Below are 18,514 nucleotides of genomic sequence, written 5' to 3'. Positions count from 1 at the left end.
AGGCGGGCGGATCACCTGAGGTCAGCAGTTCGAGACCAGCCTGGCCAACGTGGTGAAACCCCGTCTCTACTAAATATACAAAAATTACCCGGGCGTGGTGGCCCTTGCTTGTAATCCCAGCTATTTGGGAGGCCGAGGCAGGAGAATCGCTTGAATCCGGGAGACGGAGGTTGCAGTGAGCCGAGATCGCTCCACTGCACTCCAGCCTGGCAACAGAGGGAGACTCCATTTCAAAAAATAATAAATAAATAAAAATAAAAAATAGCTTCTTGTTTTGGTCCTTATAAAGGCAAATAAATTGAGCATCCCAATGTCGCGGATTCACAGAACGAACCCTTTTTAATAAGTATACTTGGTTTTGTTTTCAGGTGTCGTTATTTGTGCAACATTGAAAAACAAGCAGAAATAAAACATTGACGGGACGGATACGACCGCAGATTGCGGGAGCTGTGCTCTCAATCAGCCCGGCAGCGGCGTCCCACAATTTGCGCGTGTGCAACCCTAACCCCGGCCCAAGCTTGACCTACAATTTGCGCAGGCGCAGATCCTAACTTTGGCGTCCCTGTGGGCGGCCTTTGGTGTGAGACGCATAGTATTCTGGGAACGTCGGAGACGGAAGTTACTTCGTCTTTAGCTCCCGGCGCTGGTGGCTTTTGGGTGCTTTTTGTCTTTTTGATTTCAAGAGTTAGGAGCTCGGGAACCGTTTGGCAATATGTACGACGCGGATGAGGGTAGGTGAACGCTCAAAACACACGTCGCGGCGGTCCATTTAAGCAGGGAAGCGTTGGGAACTGATTGGATTGAGGATTTGGGGCCTTCCCACGCGCCGGCTGCACAGTCTCCAGCCTTGTTCCCACACTTCCCAGGCCGGGAACGAAACTGGGGTAGGGAGAGGCGGAGGGTGCAGGGAACATAGCGTTAATGTTCCAGGTTACGTTCACTGCTGCTCTCTGCACTTTCTCGTTCCGTTAGATCTGATCCTCGCTTCCTGTGGTGCAGTAGCGTGCAGAACCGTAAGATAAATTACGTTTTGAATTTGAAGCAAAGGGCACCCTTTAAAAATTTTCCTTAAAGCCACAGTCGACTTAACGAATAGCTCAATTGTTGAGTGTCAGCCTGTGTCAGGCAGTGTGGAAGGCCCTGGAAATACACCGGGACAGAGAATATCGGGGGGTGGGGGTGGCAGGGGGGACTCGGTTTAGTCTGACATTTCTTCATGCTGTTTGTAAGTCAAAGTAAATTGTCTTAAAGGATGACTTTTAAACTTCCTCTTCTCACAATGTCACAGTTCTCAGATGATATGTATTCTGCTGCACTGGGCCAATGTATAATATCTGTTTCTTTGCGCATATGGAATTCTTAGTAGTGGCCGAGCGCGGTGGCTCCCGTCAGCACTTTGGGAGGCCGAGATGTGCAGATCGCTTGAGACCAGCCTGACCAACATGGGGAAATCCTGTATCTACTAAAAATACAAAAATTAGCCTAGTGTGATGGCGAGCGCCTGTAATCCCAGCTACTCGGGAGGCTGAGGCCGGACGATCGCTTGAGCCCAGGAGGCGGAGGTTGCAGTGAGCTGAGATCGCGCCACTGCACCACAGCCTGAGTGACAGAGTTAGACTCTGTCTCAAAAAAAAAAAAAAAAGAATTCTTAGTTGAGTCTAGTGTATTTTCGTAGCCGCCTTTTCCATTCTCCATATCTGCTAATTTCAAACCTTATTTTCTTCTACCTCTCAATTCCTTGGCCACCTCTTACATCTCCTCTCTTTATTCCCTCAGCTACTTCTGATAAATCAGATGGAAAAAATTGAAGCAAAAGCTTAAATTTTTTTTTTTTTTTTTTTTTTTTAAGAGATGGAGTCTGGCCATGTTGCCCAGGCTGGTCTGAAACTCCTGAGGTCAAACCATCTGCCTGTCTCGGCCTCCCAAAGTGCTGGGATTACAAGCATGAGCCAATGTGCCCAGCCAAAAGCTTAAACTTTTAAAGCTGTTTAAACTTCTGTCTCATTTATATCTTGTGTTCTAGAAATTTATTAGCATCATTATATTCCTTGTTCTTTTTAACTACTATCTCAGTAGAAGAAAAATTTGAAAAAAAAGATTTTTAAAGCATAATTTTTGGCTGGGTGATATATTCTCATAGCTCACAAGCCAGAAAACTTAAAAATGTTAAAGTGAGATGGCTGGTGCAGTGGCTCACATATCCCAGCATTTTGGGAGTCTGAGGCGGGTATATCGCTTGAGCTCAGGAGTTTGAGACCAGCCTGGGCAACATGGGAGACCCCTCTCTATAAGAAATAGAAAAATTAGCTGGGCGTGGTCGTGCTCACCTATAGTCCCAGCTACTTGGGTGGCTGAGGCTGGAGGATCGCTTGAGCCTGGGAAGTTGACATTGCTGTGAGCTGAGAACAAAGTGAGACCTTGTCTCAAAAAAAACAAGTTAAAGTGTCACGTCTCCTTCTTACCCACCATCTGTCCAGTTTGAACTCTCCACAGTGGGTAACTACAGTTATAATAGGTTCTTATCACTCCACAGTTTCTTTTTTTTTTTGACGGTCTTGCTTTGTTGCCCAGGCTTGAGTGCGGTGGCGCAATCTCGGCTCACTGTAACCTCCGTCTCCCAGGTTCAAGCAGTTCTCCTGCCTTAGCCTCCTGAGTAGCTGAGATTACAGGCGTACACCACCGTGCCCAACTAATTTTAGTATTTTTAGTAGAGATGGTTTCTCCAGGTTGGCCAGGCTGATCTCAAACTCCTGACCTCAGGTGATTCACCTGCCTCGGCCTCCCAAAGTGCTGGGATTGCAGGTGTGAGCCTCCATGCCCAGCCTCCACAGTTTCTTTATGCATATTTAAGCAAATATAAATGGGATTTTCTCTTTTTTTAAAGACAGTAATATTCACACTTTTCTCCACTTTTAGATTTTGCTGAATGTGTCTAGGAGATTTTTGTATCAGTACACAGAAAGCATCACCCGCCCCCCCCCCTTTGCCGCACCCCCAGTTACTTAGTTTGTGTGGATGTACCATAACTTAAGTAGTCTCTTGATGGATATTTCGTTTATTTCTAGTCATTTTTGGGTTCAAACAGTGCTGTAAATGAATAATCTTGTACGTATAATTTGCCCAAGTATGTCTGCGGGATACATTTCTACATATAAAATTGTCAGGTCAAATGATATGCACCTTTAACATTTTGCTAGATGATGCCAAGTGACCACCATAGTGATGATTGTACTAATTTTGCATTCTTATTAGCAATGTATAATGATCCTGTGGAAAAAGAGAGTTTATCAGAGTTGCTTTAGCAGTGAACCTACATTTTATTCTTGCCTGTGTCTTCTGAAATGTTTATTAGGTAATGTCCTCATCAGTTTTAAGTCACTATGTGAAAATGTCAGATTTCTGTCATCCACATGGAAACAAGTTAAACTCTTTTCATTGTTACCTTTTTCTTCTAGTATTTTACCTTTCTCCTTTCACTCACAGCCAAACTTATAAAAATAATAAGCTGTCCTTTTTTCTAATTTTCATCTTTCATGTGCTTTTCAACTGATTACAATATGTTTCTACTCATGCTACTACATTAAGATAGCTCTAAGATTGACAGCGACTTCTCAATTGATAAATGAGGTGGATATTTAAAAAATCTTATCTAAACCCTGTGGTCTTCAAAACTGTTGATGATGTCTTCCCGGAAACTCACTCAGCTTTCTGGCGACATCGCTTTCACTTGATTCTTCTTATCTGACTTTTGTTCTCATTTTTTTTCCTGTTCACATTCTCCTTGGGTGATCTCATCCATTTTCCATTGTTTCAGTTACCATCTGTATGTGGATAACTTCTGAATGTGTATACTTCTAGTTTAAAATCTGTGGTATCTAACTACCACTAGCCAACTAGGATATCTCCCAGGCTGCTTAACCTTGTCAACTGCCCAAACTGAGCTAATTATTTTCTTTTGCTATTCTCCTCCCAAAGCCACTGCCTCCTATGTTCTCTGTCTTGGTGAAGGGCACATTTGGCCCTCTGTATCTGTAGGTTTCACATCTGTATATTCAATTAACCTTGGATTGAAAATATTAAAAAGCTTGAGGCCAGGAATTTGAGACCAGCCTGGGCAACATAGGGAGACCTGATCTCTACAAAAAAAATTTAAAAATTAGCTGGGCATGGTGGCGTGTGCCTGTGATCCCAGCTCCTTGGGATACTGAGGTGGGAGGACTGCTTGAGCCCTAAGAGTTTGAGGCTACAGTGAGCTGTGATCACACCACTGCACTTCAGCCTGGGTAACAGCAAGGCTCTGTCTCAAAAAACAAAAAAGAGAATATTAAAAAAAAATTGTGTCCTTGTAAAAATGTACAGACTTTTTTTTCTTGCCATTATTCCATAAACATTATAAGTAAACAACTATTTATATAGCATTTACACTGTATCAGGTATTATAAATAATCTAGAGATAATTTAAAGGATACAGGAGGATGTGTGCCTAGGGTATATAACAGTGCCATTTCATGTCAGGGACTTAAGCATCTATGTTTTGGTATCCATGGGAGGTCCTGAAACCAGTCTCCAATGGACACTGAGGTACAACTGTTGTACCCTCTGTTGTTGAAACCGAAAGCCTGGGCATCATTTTTGACTCCTCTCTTTCACCTTTATATCTAATCAGTCACCAAGCCCTATTGGTTCTGTCTCCTAAATATGTCAAATCTGGTCACTTCTCTATCCCCTCCACCATCATTCTAGTTCATGTTGCTGCCGTCCCTTGCCTAGATTACTCCTAACTGATTTGTGTACTTCCAATCCACTCTCCACACTGGCCATAGGGATCTTTCAGAAATGAAAATCTGACCTAGCCACAACCCTGCTAAACTCAAATCTCTTGGTAAAGGCCAAACTCTTCTTATTCCACTTTGAACTTCACACTCTGTGCTTCCGCTACATTGGCCTTCTATCATTCTTTGAATATGCCATCCTATCTTGCATTATGGGGTCTTTTGCACAATTTGTTTTTTTCTATTTGGTAGGATTCTTTCTTGACTCCTCCTACCTTTGTCCCTTCCTTTTGCCTGATTACTCCTGTTTATAACAGGAGATCTCTGCTCAGGGTTTTTTTTTTTTTTTTTTTTGAGATGGAGTTTCCCTTTGTCCCCCAGGCTGGAGTGCAGTGGTGCGATCTCGGCTCTCTGCAACCTCTGCCTCCCAGGTTCAAGTGATTCTTCGCCTCAGCCTCCTGAGTAGCTGGGATTTCAGGCGTGCGCCACCATGCCCCTCTAATTTTTGTATTTTTAGTAGAGACGGGGTTTCACCATGGTGGCCAGGCTGCTCTCAAACTCCTGGCCTTGTGATCACCTGCCTCGGGTTCCAAAAGTGCTGGGATTACAAGCGTGAGCCACTGCACCCGGCCAGCTTTTTAAAGAAAATTTTAGAGACGGGGGTCTCGCTTTGTGGCTCAGGCTGGTCTTGAACTCCTGGGTTCAAGTGATCCTGCTGCCTTGGCCTTCCAGTGGTGGGATTACTGACATGAGCCACTGCACCTGGCCTCTGCCCAGCTTTGGGGAAGTCTTCCCTAACCTCTTCAGATCTTTGTCAGGAATATTCATATCACCTTTTTTTTTTTTGAGACAGGGTCGCACTCTTACCCAGGCTGGAGTGCAGTGGCGTGATCTCGGCTCACTGCAACGTCCACCTTCTGGGTTCAAGCGATTCTCCTGCCTCAGCCTTCCTAGTAGCTGGGACTTCAGGCAGGTGCCACCATGCCTGGCTAATTTTTGTATTTTTAGTAGAGACGGGTTTTCTCCATGTTGGCCAGGCTGGTCTTGAACTCCTGGTCTCAAGTGATCTGCCTGCCTCGGCCTCCCAAAGTGTTGGGATTATAGGTGTGAGCCAGTGCTCCCAGCCTCAAAAAAAATTTGCTGAATGGATGAATAAATGAGTCTCCTTCATGGGTTCATTTTCCTTCGTATGACTCTTAAAGGTGTTCCCAGATATCCGGCCTTCAGTCTTCCTTCTCTGTGTGTAATCTCATTTTCCTCCCACCCATTTGTTAATGATTCCAACTCTGTACTTTTTCTTTCAAATTTTAAAACGTTTATTTTATTGACACATAATAGATACACATTTGTTATATGCCAATGTATATCTATTATGTGTCACATGTTCTTTGTCTATAATTTAGACTCTTTGTTTGAGTTTATATTCATATATGTGTGCCTACTAGAAGTATTTGAAGGTATATGTGATCTATAGATATCTCTAAAGCCGATCTCATCATTACCTCTCCTTTTTCCACCATCTTACTTGCTTCTCCTGTGTGGCAGTGATGTTAACTTTTAGTCTCTCATCAAAGCTAGAAATCTCTGAGCTATTATACATAGGTTTGTCTTTCTTACCCTTCCCCCAGGTGTAGGGATTAATAATTCCAGTCCATTTAAGAAAGATTTATTAAAAATTTATTTTGTATATGTATCAAATTTTGAACCCAAAGCTCCTAAATTTCATAGGCTATATATGTGTACATTAGAATAAAAACCAAAAATACAGCACACTTATTCTTTCACTTAAGAAGATGGGACTAATATTAGAGGACCAATGCACACTGATTTTTTTTTGAATGTATATTTAAATTACTGTTGCATAACTACCCAAAAATTTAGCTACTTAAAAAATTATTTTGTTATGTTTATGGATACTGTGGGTTAGGATTTTGGACAGGGCATAGCAGGCATGACTTGCCTGTGTTCCACCGTGACCCTGGTTCATTTGGGAAGACATTAAGGCCAAGTGTTGACAGCTGGGTGAGAGATGATCTGTAGTGTTGACTCTAATGTCTGACATGAGACATTAGCCTAGGAGGACTCAAGGACTAAAACTGCTAATGGAGCATCTGTAAGTGGCCTCTACTTATGGTTCGGGCTTTCTCAGAATGTAGCAGCCTCAGAATAGTGTATGACTTAAAAAAAAAAAAATTTTTTTTTTTTTTTTTAAATTTTTGAGACAGAGTCTTGCTCTGTTGCCTAGGCTGGAGTGCAGTGGCGCGATCTCAGCTCCTGCGAGGAGGCAGACCGTCCAACCCGTGCCCGGCAGCCGCGAGGGACCGGGGCGGCGGTGAGGCGGGGATGGCAGTCCCCCCCCCCACCCCGCGGGGCGGCCCCAACGTTCGGGCGGCGAGCGAGAGGCGGGCCCTGCAACCTCTGTCTCCTGGGTTCAAGCAGTTCTCTTGCCTCAGCCTCCTGAGTAGCTGGGATTACAGGCATGTGCCACCCTGCCTGGCTAATTTTTGTATTTTTTAGTAGAGACAGGGTTTGCCATATTGGCCTGGCTGGTCTCGAACTCCTGACCTCAGGTGATCCACCCACCTTGGCCTCCCAAAGTGCTAGGATTACAGGCCTGAGCCACCCCTAATTTTTAATGACAGCTCAGGGCTCCAGAAGGAAGTGTTTTAGCAAACATGACAGAAACTTCATTGCCTTTTCTGAGCTGGTTTCTAAAGTCATGCAGCATTGCTTCAGCTGCATTCTCTTAAGTTACAGGAGAGTCAAAATCTACCCGATTCAAGGAGAGGGTGCATAGACCACTATATGTGATGATAGGAGTGTCAAGATCACATTATAGAAGACCATGTCGGATGGGAGATAGGCTTGTGGCCATCTTTGGAAAATGCAAACTTTCATACCTGTACATGTATGAAATGTTGCTATCATAGATCGCCCCACCTTAGGATATTGCCCAGTTGTTGGAATCCTTCATGGCTCTGCCCCGTTACCCTGTTCTCTGACTCTAGTGTCTGAAAATCTTGCTGATCAATAAAATGGAAAACTTAACATTCATACAACTTACATTGAACCTTTCTAATAAACCTCTTTTTATATTGGAAGAATACCTGTGTGACATAGACATAAATTATTTTATTAATGTAATTGAAATTTTAGAAAAGTGGGGTGAAAGCATTACTTATTCAGCAGAAAGTAAATATGTTTCTGCTACTTAAAGTCATAGGAGCAAGATGTTAACTAAGTGGCATCTCATTGCAAATGAGTACAATATTTTTGTTTTTACAGATATGCAATATGATGAAGATGATGATGAAATCACCCCGGATTTGTGGCAAGAAGCATGCTGGATTGTAATCAGGTAACTTTGGACCAAACTGAATTAGCCTGAAAAGGCACTGTAGATTTCCTGCTTATTCTTCTTGATAAATAGCTCTTCTATATAAATATGCTACATGAGAGTAGTTATTTTATTTATATATTTAACATTTTAAGTATTTCAGACCTAAAAGTTACACAAATAATTCATTTAATCACTTTAACCAGATTCCGAAAATGTTACCCTGTACTACATTTCTTTGTCTTTTTCTCTTTTTGTACATATTTTTTTTTCTGAAACATGTGAGAGTAACTTGCAGATCATTTGACCCTGGGAGGTTGAGGCTACAGTGAGCCAAGATCGCACCGCCACACTCCAGTCTTGGTGACAGAGTGAGACCCTGTTTCCAAAAAAAAAAAAAAAAGAATAACTGCAGACATAAGGACATTCTTTTACATAATCACAATTATGGTGATCTTATTTAATCTATATACCTTACCCACATTTTGCCAGTTGTCCCACTGGTGTTTATAGCAAAATACAAATTTTTCTCATCCTGGATCCAACCTAGGATCACATACTGGATTTACTTGTCATGGCATATTCTTTTGTTTCCTTTAATCTGGAACAGTTCCTCAGTGTGTCTGTTCTTCTTTTTTTTACCTTGACATTTTTGAAGAATACGGGCCAGTTACTTTTTAGGCTGCTTTTCTGTTTAGGTTTGTGTGATATTTCTCATAATTAGATTCAGATAATTACTTTTGGCAGAAGTGACATAGTCTCAGTGCATCATATCAGGAGGCATGTTTGTTTCATTACTAGTAATATTAATTTGATTGCTTGGTTTTCTCATTATTTTAAATGGACAAAGTTAAAATTGGTTATATTTCATTCCAAATTCCCATCCAATTCTAAGTGTAACTAAATGTAATAAAATTGCGAGAAGCCTTGTATAGGTAAGAAAAGTAACTTATAAGTGATAAAGTAACATCCTGTAAGGTTAGGATGTTAAAGGCTTATAACCCTTCTCTCATCCCCTGACAGCTGTTTTATATACAATAACATGATGATGGATGCCTCTCTGAGCCCCATCAGCTCCAAGGTGCATGTCCTTTTGGTCAACATTTTCTCTTTTCAAAGAACACATGCTTCCGACATTCTGCCAGTTGTATTCAGAGTACAACTGAATAACCTTTCTTGAATGTTGTTTTGTGAAAAAGATACTGATTCGCCTGTAGTCCCAGCACTTTGGGATGCTGAGGCAGTCAGATCACTTGAGGTCAGGAATTGGAGACCAGCCTGGCCAACATAGTGAAGCTCCGTCTTTACTAAAAAATACAAAAATTAGATGGGTGTTGTGGCGCACGCCTGTAATTCCAGCTACTTGGGAGGCTGAGGCAGGAGAATCGCCTGAAATTGGGAGGCAGAGTTTGCAGTTAGCTGAGATGATGTCACTGCACTCCAGTCTGGGTGGCAGAGCGAGACTCTGTCTCAAGAAAGAAAGATGTTGATTCAGCATGTTGTCCAGAATCTTACAAAAAAAAGTGTTGAAAGCCAGGTGCTGTGGTGTGTGCCTATATAGTCCCAGCTACCTGGGAGGCTGAGGCAGAAGGATCACTTGAGCTCAGGAGTTTGAGTGTTGTCTGGGTAACATAGTGAGACCTTGTCTCTAAAAATAAATAATTAAAAAATATATATTGAGTTTTTGGGATATAAGTATATATTTTTCCATAAGGAGTTGAGGGTGAGGATGGGAGCTCTGTTTCTGGTGGCAGGGTTTGGAGAAGGGGCCGGGGCGGCAGTTGCCATGTTTGGTTGCAAAGGTAGCAAGAAGCCTCTGAAACAGCCCAAGAAGCAGGCTAAGGAGATGGATGAGGAAGATACAGCTTTCAAGCAGAAACAAAAAGAGGAGCAGAAAAAGCTTTAAAATCGAAGGCTGTGGGGAAAGAGCCCCTGGCCACAGGTAGAATTAAGAAATTTGACAAAAAGCCTTGGCGACGTGGCTCACGCCTGCCTGTAATCGCAACACTTTGGGAGGCCGAGGCCGGTGAATCACTTGAGCTCAGGAGTTTGAGACCAGCCTGTGCAACATAGCCAGACCCTGTCTCTCTCTCTTTTTTTTTTTAAAGAAAGAAAAAAAGAGAAATCTGGCAAAAAGTCAGCTTTTCATTGTGCCTGAGGTGATGGTGACCTTTGATTCTATTGTATTTAAACATCTGTATTCCCTGCCATAATATCTTTTGCCACCTATAGCTAGAATGAAGAATTGTCTTGGAGCCATTTAAGAGTAAACTTTTGTAAACACAAAAAATAAATTGGCTGTAGAAGACTAAACTTTATTGAGACAGTTACATCTTCTGTGATGTTTGGGTGTTAAACACCAAGAGATATTTTATTAGGAAACAATAACCAGGTAGATGTTCTGTGGAGTGTGCCTGTATTCTACATTCTCCCGGTAGAAAAAATATTTTATCTTAGATGAAAAGAAGTTGTTTTCAACATATGTGGTAGATTGCTCAAGGATAAAATACTCTATTGTGAACTGTCGTAGCATTTATCATTTGTTAGAAAATAAATTATTGATTTTTAAGTTTAAATTGACTGTAGATACTTTGGCTATTGAGAAATGAATTTTGATTTTTTTTTACTTTTTAATATCAAGTGGTCTTGTGAATGTGATATTAGTTAGTATCACAAGTAACTTCATAAGATGACTGCAGGCAAAGTAAACAGAGTAGAGACCATAAGTATCAAATCTTCATATAGTTTAGGTGTTTAAGCACCATTCTAATGATTTTCGGGAAAGTAGCTATAGTTCAGCTTCCTGGGGTAATGAAACATATCTATAGTTTAGAAGCTATTTCATCTTAAATTGCCTATAAAAAACCATTGCTATGTATATTACAGGCAATGCCATGTTTTTCTTACAGTATCAATGGCTAATCCACATGGTTGTGAGAAATTTCTATCCCATTATGTGACAGTCTCTACTGAAATAAATTGCCCCAACTGTTATTTAGGTCACATCTTACACGTGTGATTGTCTGTTGTGTTTTCTACCATAGGACCTCACTTCTAATATTGGTGGCCATACTTGACTGGATCAGGGTGGGGCCAATTTGTTGGCCTGTCACTGATGTGTGAGGTGACCTGATGAAGCCAAAATGGGAGGCTGATGATTAGTTGGACTCTGCATATTGTCTCAGAAAATTGATGTGAAGTTGGGGGAGTCAGTAGTTGGGGAGTAGAAGCTAAGAAAGTCTCACAGATATAAGATGATAGAGGTCACAAGATATAGGAGTGGAGATGTGGAGGTGTGGTGGGGCACTTCGTACTGCTGAAGGGTGATGGGATAATCTTCAGGGTTGTGCTAGATCCTCCAGCCTCTGTGATTCCCAGCTTTGCGGCTGTCCCTGGATGGTAATAGGGAGTGATCTGTTGAGATCCTCTTGCACTTGTATCTACTTGTCTCTGTATGTCTTTCCCACCCCTCACCTGAAAAGTATCTGTTGCTTATAAAAATAATGTCTACTTTTTAGATTGCAGGTCTCTCAGCCATGCTGCATTTTTATCACCAGACTTTTGCTGAGTATTTTTATGTAAAGACTTACTCTTCTTATCCTACCTTTAACAATTCAAAATAGAACTAATGCTCTGTAACCTAAAGTTGGCATTCTCATGCATTATTTTAGTCATTAATATCACTACCCTCCCTCCTATTCAAATGAAAGTTCTTATTGTTATCTTTGACTTTTTTTTAGTTTTCTCTTCTGACACATTTGTCAAGAAATATTTTAAAGAGGTGGAATAAAATTTGTCCATAAAGGACATAAAGTTTTTTTTTTTTTCTTTGAGATGGGGTTTCGCTGTCTCCCAGGCTAGAGTGCAATGATGCAATCATGACTCAGTGCAGCCTCAAACTCCTGGGCTCAAGTGATCCCCCTACCTCAGCCTCTTGAGTACGTGGGACTATAGGCACATGCCACCATGCCTGGCTAATTTTTTTCTTATTTGTAGAAATGAGATCTCATTACATTGCCCAGGCTGAACTCAAGCAATCCTCCTGCCTTGGCCTTCCAGGAGCTGGGATCCTTATGGTTCTTATATCGTGCTTTAAGTATTTTACCCCCAAATATAAGCTGCTTTTCCCCAAATAATAAGTTCTACAAAGAAAATATGCCCGGTTCATCCTTTTTAAGATACCTCATAGTGTCTTGTTTAGTGGTTGACATATAATGGTTGGTATTTTATGACTGTTTGTTGAATAATGAAAATGGGGAATTATGCTAGAAATTATCACTGAATTGCAACTGACTGAACTCAAATATTTTCCCAGTTCCTATTTTGACGAGAAAGGCTTGGTCAGACAACAGCTGGATTCTTTTGATGAGTTTATTCAGATGTCTGTTCAAAGAATTGTGGAAGACGCTCCTCCTATAGACCTACAGGCTGAAGCTCAGCATGCTAGTGGAGAAGTTGAAGAACCGGTAAGGTAGTTCTAATAGTTACACAGGTACAAGAAGAGTATTGGTTTGAAATTTTAGCCCTTCTCTTACCTGGCTTAAAGGTTAAAAAAAGTCAGTTGGAGCTTTTAGCAAATTACTTACAGCACCGTCAATCACTTTCTGATTTATTCTCTCTAATGAAGAGGTGTGTTTTTTTGCAAGTTATCCCATCCTTATTCACATAGTAGGTATTGAATAGCTGGGAAGAGAGGACCCTGAAATATGAACAAATAAGAGAAGTGAGCCAGAGATGGTCACATTGCTTTAGATAGATAACCCCACTTTTTTCTCTCACAGTGTAAAAATAATAAAAAATGTTTGAAGGAATTTTCATCTGATTTTATATATTGCATGAAGTACATTATTATAACCATATGAGAGAAGAAAGGAAAATCACCCAAACATATCAGCTATCTTTATTAAGCTTCTTGTATCTTTTACTCACATATATGCAGGTTTTTTAGCATTGTTAAAATCATACTAAGGGTATAATTTTATAATTTGGTTTTATATGAGTGATTATAAGAAGTATGTAGTCCAAAATAATGACTGTCCCAGTTTTAGAGAAGTTGAGAGGCAGCTTTTGGAACATATGGGACTTTGAGAGACAGGGAAAACTGAGAAACAAAGTGAGGTAGGGAAAGCCTGCAAAATAGAGCTAGACACAGGGAGAGTTCATTGTTTCTAGCCTGATCAGTTTCTCTTCTGTGTAGCTTATCTCCTAAGGGCTGGTCTGTTATTTCCATTTTAGTTGGACATGCTGTACAGAATTTTGCTATTAAGAACAAAAGTGATTGGCTCTTCTAGGGCTGTGCTGGAAAGGGGGACATTAAGTTTCTTTTTTATTCTTGGGTCATTTTTTTCTTTTTTTACAGGGACTACAGGCACCCACCACCATGCTTGGCTAATTTTTTTGTATTTTTAGTAGAGATGGTGTTTCACGGGTTGGCCAGGCCGATCTCCAACTCCTGACCTCAAGTGATCCACCTGCTTCAGCCACCCAGAGTGCTGAGATTATAGGCATGAGCCACTGCACCTGGCTTGTTGGGTCATTTTTTCTTCATGGTCTTTGTATAACAAGCCGGATAACAATATAACATAGCAAATTCAACGTGCCAGTAACAGAAGTACTTAAAGAGGAGGAGATCTCTAACACCTAGTTATCAGAGCTTAGTAGAAAAGATGGAAGAGACTTAAATTTACTATGAAGAACTCTCTTAGAAGAGAAAAGGTGCTTAGTCGTTTCAGCAAGGAAATATTTGGTGTGGCTGGCGCGATGGCTCATGCCTATAATTTCAGCACTTTGGGAGGCCGAGGTGGGCAGATCACCTGAGGTCAAGAGTTTGAGACCAGCCTGGCCAATATGGTGAAACCCCGTCTCTACTAATAAAGTACAAAAATTAGCCGGATGTGGTGCCAGGCACCTGTAGTCCCAGCTACTAGGGAGGCTGAGACAGGAGAATTGCTTGAACGTGGGAGACAGAGGTTGCAGTGAGCCGAGATGGCGCCACTGCACTCCATCCTGGGCGAGAGGTCAAGACTCTGTCTCAAAAAAAAAAAAAAAAAAAGAAAAGAAAATACTTGGTGTATTTAGCCTGGGGACCACAATGATCAGTATGTGATTTTGGCTTATCTTTTTTTTTTCTTTTATTATTATTATTTTTTATTTATGAAGTATTTATTGATCATTCTTGGGTGTTTCTCAGAGAGGGGGATATGGCAGGGTCATAGGATAATAGTGGAGAGAAGGTCAGGAGATAAACACATGAACAAAGGTCTCTGGTTTTCCTAGGCAGAGGTCCCTGCGGCCTTCTGCAGTGTTTGTGCCCCTGGTTACTTGAGATTAGGGAGTGGTGATGACTCTTAAAGAGCATGCTGCCTTCAAGCATCTGTTTAACAAAGCACATCTTGCACCGCCCTTAATCCATTTAACCCTGAGTTGACAGCACATGTTTCAGAGAGCAGGGGGCTAGGGGAAAGGCCATAGATCAACAGCATCCCAAGGCAGAAGAATTTCTCCTAGTCAGAACAAAATGGAGTCTCCTATGCCCACCTCTTTCTACACAGACACAGCAACAATCTGATCTCTCCTTCCTTTCCCCACACTTCCCCACCTTCTTTTCAACAAAACCGTCATTGTCCTCATGGCCCGCTCCCGATGGTCGCTTTCTCTTCGGAGCTGTTGGGTACACCTCCCAGACAGGGCGGCCGGGCAGAGGTGCTCCTCACCTCCCAGACGGGGCGGCCGGGCAGAGGCGCTCCTCACCTCCCAGACGGGGTGGCCAGGCAGAGGCGCTCCTCACTTCCTATACGGGGTGGCGGCTGGGCAGAGGCGCTCCTCACTTCACAGATGGGGCAGCCAGGCAGAGGTGCTCCTCACTTCCTCCCAGACGGGGTGGCGGCCAGGCAGAGGCACTCCTCACTTCCCAGACGGGGTGGCCGGGCAGAGGCGCTCCTCACTTCCCAGACGGGGCAGCCGGGCAGAGGTGCTCCTCACTTCCTCCCAGACGGGGTGGCGGCCGGGCAGAGGCGCTCCTCACCTCCCAGACGGGGTGGCCAGGCAGAGGCGCTCCTCACTTCCCATACGGGGTGGCGGCCGGGCAGAGGCGCTCCTCACTTCCCAGATGGGGCAGCCGGGCAGAGGCGCTCCTCACTTCCTTCCAGACGGGGTGGCGGCCAGGCAGAGGCGCTCCTCACCTCCCAGACGGGGCGGCAGAGCAGAGGCGCTCCTCACTTCCCAGACGTTGGGCGACTGGGCAGAGGCGCTCCTCACTTCCCAGACGGGGCAGCTGGGCAGAGGCGCTCCTCACATCCCAGACGATGGGCGGCCAGGCAGAGACGTTCCTCACTTCCTATACGGGATAGCGGCCGGGCAGAGGCGCTCCTCACTTCCCAAATGGGGCGGCCGGGCAGAGGGGCTCCTCACATCCCAGACGATGGGCGGCCAGGCAGAGACGCTCCTCACTTGCTAGATGGAGTGGCGGCGGGGCAGAGGCTGTAATCTTAGCACTTTAAGAGGCCAAGGCAGGAGGCTGGTAGGTGGAGGTTGTAGCGAGCCAAGATCACGCCACTGCACTCCAGCCTGAGCACCATTGAGCATTGAGTGAGCGAGACTCCGTCTGCAATCCCAGCACCTCGGGAGGCCGAGGCAGGTAGATCACTCGAGGCCAGGAGCTGGAGACCAGCCCAGTCAACAGGGCGAAACCCCGTCTCCACCAAAAATACAAAAACCGTTCAGGCGTGGTGGCGCGTGCCTGCAATCCCAGGCACTCGGCAGGCCGAGGCAGGAGAGTCACAGGAGCCTGAGGCAGGAAGGTTGCAGCGAGCCGAGATCACGGCAGCACAGTCCAGCTTCGGCAACAGAGGGAGACCGAAAAAAGAAGGAGAGGGAGACCGAAGAAAGGGGAGAGGGAGGAGGGAGGAGGGCTTTTTTTTTTGAGACACAGTCTCGCCCTGTTGCCCAGGCTGGAATGCAGTGGAGCAATCTCGGCTCACTGCAGGCTCCGCCTTCTGGGTTCACGCCATTCTCCTGCCTCAGCTTTCCAAGTAGCTGGGACTACAGGTGCCCGCCACCATGCCTGGCTTATTTTTTTGTATTTTTAGTAGAGACAGGGTTTTGCCGTATTAGCCAGGATGGTCTCGATCTCCTGGCCTCATGATCTGCTCGCCTTGGCCTCCCAAAGTGCTGGGATTACAGGGCTTCTCTGTTTGTAATAGGCATTAGGAAGATAAGATGGAACCCGATTGTTGAAAGCTTTGAATGTCATTGGATGTTATGAGGAATTACCGAGAAACTGTCAAAGAATATACATAAAGCATTATTTTAGAAAAGTTACTTTGGAAAGTGATGCTTGCTTGGAATAGAAAGAGGCTAGAGGAGGCGAGATGTGGTGGCTCACGCCTGTAATCCCAGCACTTTGGGAGGCCTAGGCAGGCAGATCTCTTGGGGCCAGGAGTTCGAGACCATCCTGGCCAGCTAGGTGAAGCCCCATCTCTACCAAAAAACACAAAAATTAGCTGGGCCTGGTGGTGCGCCTGTAGTCCCAGCTACTCGGGAGGCTGAGGCAGGAGAATCACTTGAACCCAGGAGGTGGAGGCTGCAGTGAGCCGAGATCACGCCACTGCACTCCATCCTGGGTGACAGAGTGAGACCCTATCTCAAACAAAACAAAACAAAACAAAAGAGACTGGAGGAGATAAAAATCTTAGAATAGCCTATGATTAAGATAATAATGACCTAGACTAGATGATGGCACAGATAAGGAGTAGAGGGTTGGCTTCCCTTTGGTTCATTATCACCACCGTTCTCTTTGCCCTTTATCTACCCCAGCTTGGGAGACTTGAGTGTCAATAATTAATCATTAGTAAAACGTCTGCTTACTCCTGTTTTCTTCTCTGAGACTTGATTTAGAGAAAAGTACACTATCCATTTGTCTCTAGAAAGTTGTCCTCATGGATCTTGTTTTATTAGGCAGCAAGTGAATGTTTAATTGAAAAATTTCTTTTTTTGCTATGGACTAAGCTATATTCCAGCCAGAGTTGGAAGTTCTCAGCCCTTTATATAGAATGATTAGGATATTTTGTGTGTTTTTTAAAATAAAAAAATCTTTTTTCTTTTGTTAACTCTACTCCTTTGACAGATTAATTTGTATATTTAACTGAAGAGAGGTTTATTTTTTAAAATGTTTTGTTGATTAGATTAGAGCACAGTTCTAGTTGTCTGGATTTGTTATCTTTGTTCTCTGGTCACTTTGTATTTTTGATGATGCTTACCAGGAGAGGGCACAAGAAACTATATAGATCATTAATGTAAATCCATTTTAACTGTTTGATATAAACTCAGAGCACGTGATGTGTACAGTCTTTACTTTTAGTATATTAAGTTTCTTTTTGTCTTCTGCCTTAAGAAAGCAATTAGCAGATCCTTTTGTAGTTGATAAGTGTGTGATGATTGGGTGTGAGATGTGCCTTTCTTAAACCTTGTTACAAACCTTGTTAGCACATTACCTGTCTAATGTGAAAAAAAAATTTTTAAGAAAAGAAGAAAAAAAGAGAAAGTGATTTGGTTTAAAACTTAACGTCTATGCAATATGGATATTGACTTTGGGAAGGCCCCATTTCAGTAAAATGGATTAATTTTGCCAGTTTGTAGAGCTGCTTCTACTTAAAATGTTAATGTCAATTAAAATGGAATCATTAAAACTTTTATGGAAAAAATTATTTACCCTTTTCATGTTTTTTTGTTTAATTTCAGCCAAGATATTTGCTGAAGTTTGAACAAATTTATCTTTCCAAGCCTACCCATTGGGAAAGAGATGGTGCTCCTTCACCAATGATGCCCAATGAAGCTAGATTAAGGAATCTCACGTAAGAAAGAATTTTTCCTTGTCAGCAGTAGATACTGAAATAGAATTCTGAAAATGTAATTTTAACCACTTGAGGATTTGTTTTAACAGATACCCTATTGCTTAACTGTGATCTACTTTTATTTTCAAAGGTATTCTGCTCCGCTTTATGTTGATATAACAAAAACAGTCATTAAAGAAGGTGAAGAACAACTTCAGACTCAGCATCAAAAAACTTTTATAGGAAAAATTCCAATTATGTTGCGGTCAACTTACTGCCTTTTGAATGGCTTGACAGATCGTGATCTTTGTGAGTTAAATGAATGCCCTTTGGATCCTGGTGGCTATTTCATTATTAATGGATCAGAAAAGGTATAGTAACATTATTTTAAAAAATTACAAAATGGTAGTTAAAATTTAGTTTAAAGTTGAAATGAAAAAAAAAAAAAAAAAAAAAAAAAAGATTTTCCTGCAGGATAACCTGGCAGTGACAGTTGACTTGTTTAGGGTATGACAGCTAAATTTATATAAACCAAAGCTTTATTTAGCTGTATATAACATGCACTAGAAATTTGG

General features: G+C 42.6%; 1 protein-coding gene and 1 pseudogene across 4 annotated transcripts in view; both read left to right on the top strand.

Moving 5' to 3' along the window:
- POLR2B (RNA polymerase II subunit B) overlaps positions 1-18,514 on the top strand; it is a 55,661-nt gene that overhangs the window by 592 nt on the left and 36,555 nt on the right. For all 4 annotated transcript variants that reach the window (XM_009239973.4, XM_063723432.1, XM_063723433.1 and 1 more), the window contains exons 2-6: positions 369-731; positions 8,058-8,130; positions 12,425-12,575; positions 17,848-17,960; positions 18,091-18,310. In XM_009239973.4, coding sequence (XP_009238248.1) covers positions 713-731; positions 8,058-8,130; positions 12,425-12,575; positions 17,848-17,960; positions 18,091-18,310 — 576 coding nt within the window. In that variant the 5' untranslated portion in view covers positions 369-712. The remainder of the gene's footprint in view (positions 1-368; positions 732-8,057; positions 8,131-12,424; positions 12,576-17,847; positions 17,961-18,090; positions 18,311-18,514) is intronic.
- LOC112133311 (small nucleolar RNA U13) lies at positions 17,515-17,610 on the top strand (annotated as a pseudogene).

Source organism: Pongo abelii, chromosome 3, assembly GCF_028885655.2.
Source record: "Pongo abelii isolate AG06213 chromosome 3, NHGRI_mPonAbe1-v2.0_pri, whole genome shotgun sequence".
NCBI lineage: Eukaryota > Metazoa > Chordata > Mammalia > Primates > Hominidae > Pongo > Pongo abelii.
Note: the sequence above shows the minus strand (reverse complement) of the source record. Positions and strands in the feature narration are given on the sequence as shown.